Source organism: Callorhinchus milii, unplaced genomic scaffold (assembly GCF_018977255.1).
Source record: "Callorhinchus milii isolate IMCB2004 unplaced genomic scaffold, IMCB_Cmil_1.0 Scaffold1, whole genome shotgun sequence".
Taxonomy (NCBI): Eukaryota; Metazoa; Chordata; class Chondrichthyes; order Chimaeriformes; family Callorhinchidae; genus Callorhinchus; species Callorhinchus milii.
The window spans coordinates 8,350,171-8,353,427 of record NW_024704742.1 but is presented as its reverse complement, the minus strand read 5'-3'; the positions used below and the strand labels follow the sequence as shown (position 1 = coordinate 8,353,427).

General features: G+C 42.9%; 1 protein-coding gene across 1 annotated transcript in view; it reads left to right on the top strand.

Annotated features, from left to right (window-relative positions):
• The window catches only part of LOC121849683, a 16,417-nt gene extending 16,279 nt beyond the window's left edge, over positions 1-138 (top strand). The window contains exon 5 of the mRNA XM_042338119.1: positions 12-138. Within this exon, the coding sequence (XP_042194053.1) occupies positions 12-138 (127 nt within the window). The remainder of the gene's footprint in view (positions 1-11) is intronic.
• The last annotated feature ends 3,119 nt before the right edge of the window (positions 139-3,257 follow it).

Here is a 3,257-nt window from a genome sequence, read left to right as displayed (position 1 = left end):
TGTACACACAGTGCCGGCATGGCCACGGTGGTGGAGATGGGCCTGAGGGCCCGTGGCTCCCACACGGAGCTGTGTGGCTCCCGAGCCAGTGGGCCTCGCTCCACAGAGCGTGGCACGATGGAGGGGAAGAGCAGGTGATCCTCCAGTTGCGAGTCCTCCCCTCCCCACGAGATCAAGGAGTCTGAATGTGTGGAGCCTCTGATGGGGACCCTGCTCCGCCAGCAACGGCCTCACATCAGGCCTGTATCAGCACTGCTTCACAGCACACTCTCCCGCTAACATCTGTCTTGCCTTCACCTCTCAGGGCAATTACTGCTCTGGTACAGAAATAAACATATTTAGAGTTTTACACCATTCAGTCATCAATTCCACCTGTTTGCTTGGAAAATAGTGTGGAGTCCTGTAACTCAGCGTTTAGAGCCCTTGCCTCACAAGTGAGAAGATATAGGTTTGATTCCCAGAAAGAGCCACAACTTTGGCAAGTTTCCTTGCCCCACATGCCTCTGTTTCTCTAGCAGTAAGTAGGAACCCAGTTGTTAGTCGATTGGCGGATCACTTTCCTGAGGTAATAATCCCTATAAAATGTTCAGGAGGAGACACCAGTTCTTTGTACATAGATATTTATAGATCATAAACTAGGTCAAACATTTACAAAGATTTCAGCGAATAGTAACAGAGAAAATATGCGGTATTACCTGATCTCTGGGTAGAGTTGTAATCTTCCTGCTTTTGTTTTTACTCTTACTTTTCTTACTCTAGAGTACTCTTATTCTACACTTAAGTTGTGTTTCAACCCAAACTCTTATACTGATCTGACATGGACACAGTTTCAAGGATGGAGTTGTTTTTTTCACTCTTTCCTTGATCTTGGCACACCCACCCGTATTCTTATCGAATAAATGTCTGCTCAGTGAGTTATTTTTATTTAACCTAGTTTTAATGAATGTCAGTTACATAGACTTTATTTTATGCATGTACAAGTGTAAGACTTGATTTTGAGCTATTGTTAAGCATTTGCATTTATATTAACTTTGTAGCCCGCGAAGCTTACCAAAACTTGTGAAGTGGCCCGCCAGCCTAAATAATTGCCCACTCCTGGTCTAAGCACATCCGCCATTGTAAACAATGTTAGATTTTGCTGATCATGCTTTACTAACTTGTTAACCCCAATTAATTTCCCAATGCCTATATCTTATTAAAAACCTCGTAATTAAGTAAAATAGCTGTTTGCAATGACCCCACTACAACTTACAACTCTGAGTTGAAAGTCCTGAAGTTGGGCTTGAACACAAAACCTGGCACCTTAAGCGGAAATGGCTGTGACAACAAGAACAAAATTACATTTGTATACACAGAGCACAACAGTAAAGCAATAATGCTGACATCATACACATCATTGGTGAGGCCACAGCTGGAGATTGTTCTGTTTGGGGCCCCTCAGGTCAGCAAGGTTGTTAATAATAATTCCTGCATTTGATATAGTGCCTTATCACATCTTCTAGATGTCTCAAAGAGCTTCACAGAATATACTGTAAAGGGAATTTTGTGGGCAAAACGCAGCAGCCAATTGCACACAGCAGTGTCCCACAAACAGTCAGATTGAAGTGACCGATGTAATTTTTTTTGATGGAATTATTATTCTCGGAAAAGTAATCCGCCAATTGACTGACAACCGTGTTCCTACTTACAGCTAAGTAAACAGAGGCGTGTGGAGTAAGGAAACTTGCACAACATTTTGCCCTACCGGGAATCGTGTCCAGGCCTCTCAATTGCAAGGCGAGTGCTCTAACCACTCTAACTACAGGGTTCCAAAGTTAATGTCTTGGAGGGGGTTTGTATCAGGTTCACGAGAATAATCACAGAGATGAGAGGTTTTAGTTATGAAGAGAGATTGGAGAATTTAGTGCTGAGAAGGTTGAGAGGGGACCTAGAACTTTATAGATATTTACAGCACAGACGAAGGCCATTTGGCTCAACATGTCTGTACTGTTCTGTTAAGAGCAATTCTTTCATTCTCATTGACCTGCCCTTTACCCATATGCTGTAACTGATTTATTTTTAGATATTGATCTAGTTCGCATTTGAAAACTATTATGGATTCTGACCTGAACATTGCTCCTGACAAGACATTCCAAATCCTATGGAAGGAAAAAGAGAAAGAATATTTCTTCTCCCTCTGCGTGAAAAAAATTCTCCTAACCTCCCCATTCACTTATTTATTAAATATCTTAAATGAATGCCCCCCAGTCACTGACTCGCCAACCAACATTTATTCAAGTGGAAAAATGTCCCTAGTTCCTCCAGCCTCCACTCAGAGGCCAAACCACTCATCCCCGGTATCATCTTAGTAACAATAACAACTTGTATTTATATAGCGAAAGGTAGCGTACCACAGCGCTTGACTGGCGGAGCACGACGCCGAGCCAAGAGGGAAGGGGGAGGTTACCATAGGCACGATCGAAGAGGAAGGTTTTCCAGCGCAATCTGAAGATGGGGAAAGGAGGGGGCAAAGCAGAGTGTTCCAGAATTACGAGGTGCAGTGGCTAGAACTGGTGTGATGGGGGTACGGAGTTTACTATGGAAAATTATTTGGGGGCATGGAATAGATATGGCTTAAATGACAACTGCGTATACTGTTTGAACAACTATAAATTGTTGATTTCCAGGGTAATGCACCGTGTCCCAGGATATTTGGATGAACTGAAATCTAAACATTGAGCTTGCACACATTGTTATATTAATTATTAACCTGCACTGAAGTAAAGTCTTCAGAGAAACTGTATTGCAACCGGCATTTGAAAGGACGACATTATGGAGTGGATTTCTCTCATCTGTCACCCACTTTGGTTTCTTGTTTCGGTTATTTTGATTATTGTTGTCAAGTGGCAGAGAAAAGGCTATTGGAAACCCCAAGACTGTCCAGTGAGACTCACTGGGAAAACTGTGATTGTTACTGGAGCAAACACAGGTAGGATCCAACAGTCACACACTGTCCTCACAGCATTCATCTTTGTCCATGTGACACTCACCACATATGTTCACTGATTGTGTGTGTTATACTGACTGTATGTGTATTACACTGTGTGTGTCACACTGACTACGTGAATTACACTGTGTGCTACATTGTGTGTGTGACATTGACTATGTGTTACAGTTTGTGTGTTATACTGGCGGAGTACTGCGCCAAGCCAGTGGGGGAAAGGGGGATGTTACAATAGGTCGAAGAGGAAGGTTTTCCAGAGCAATCTGAAGATGAG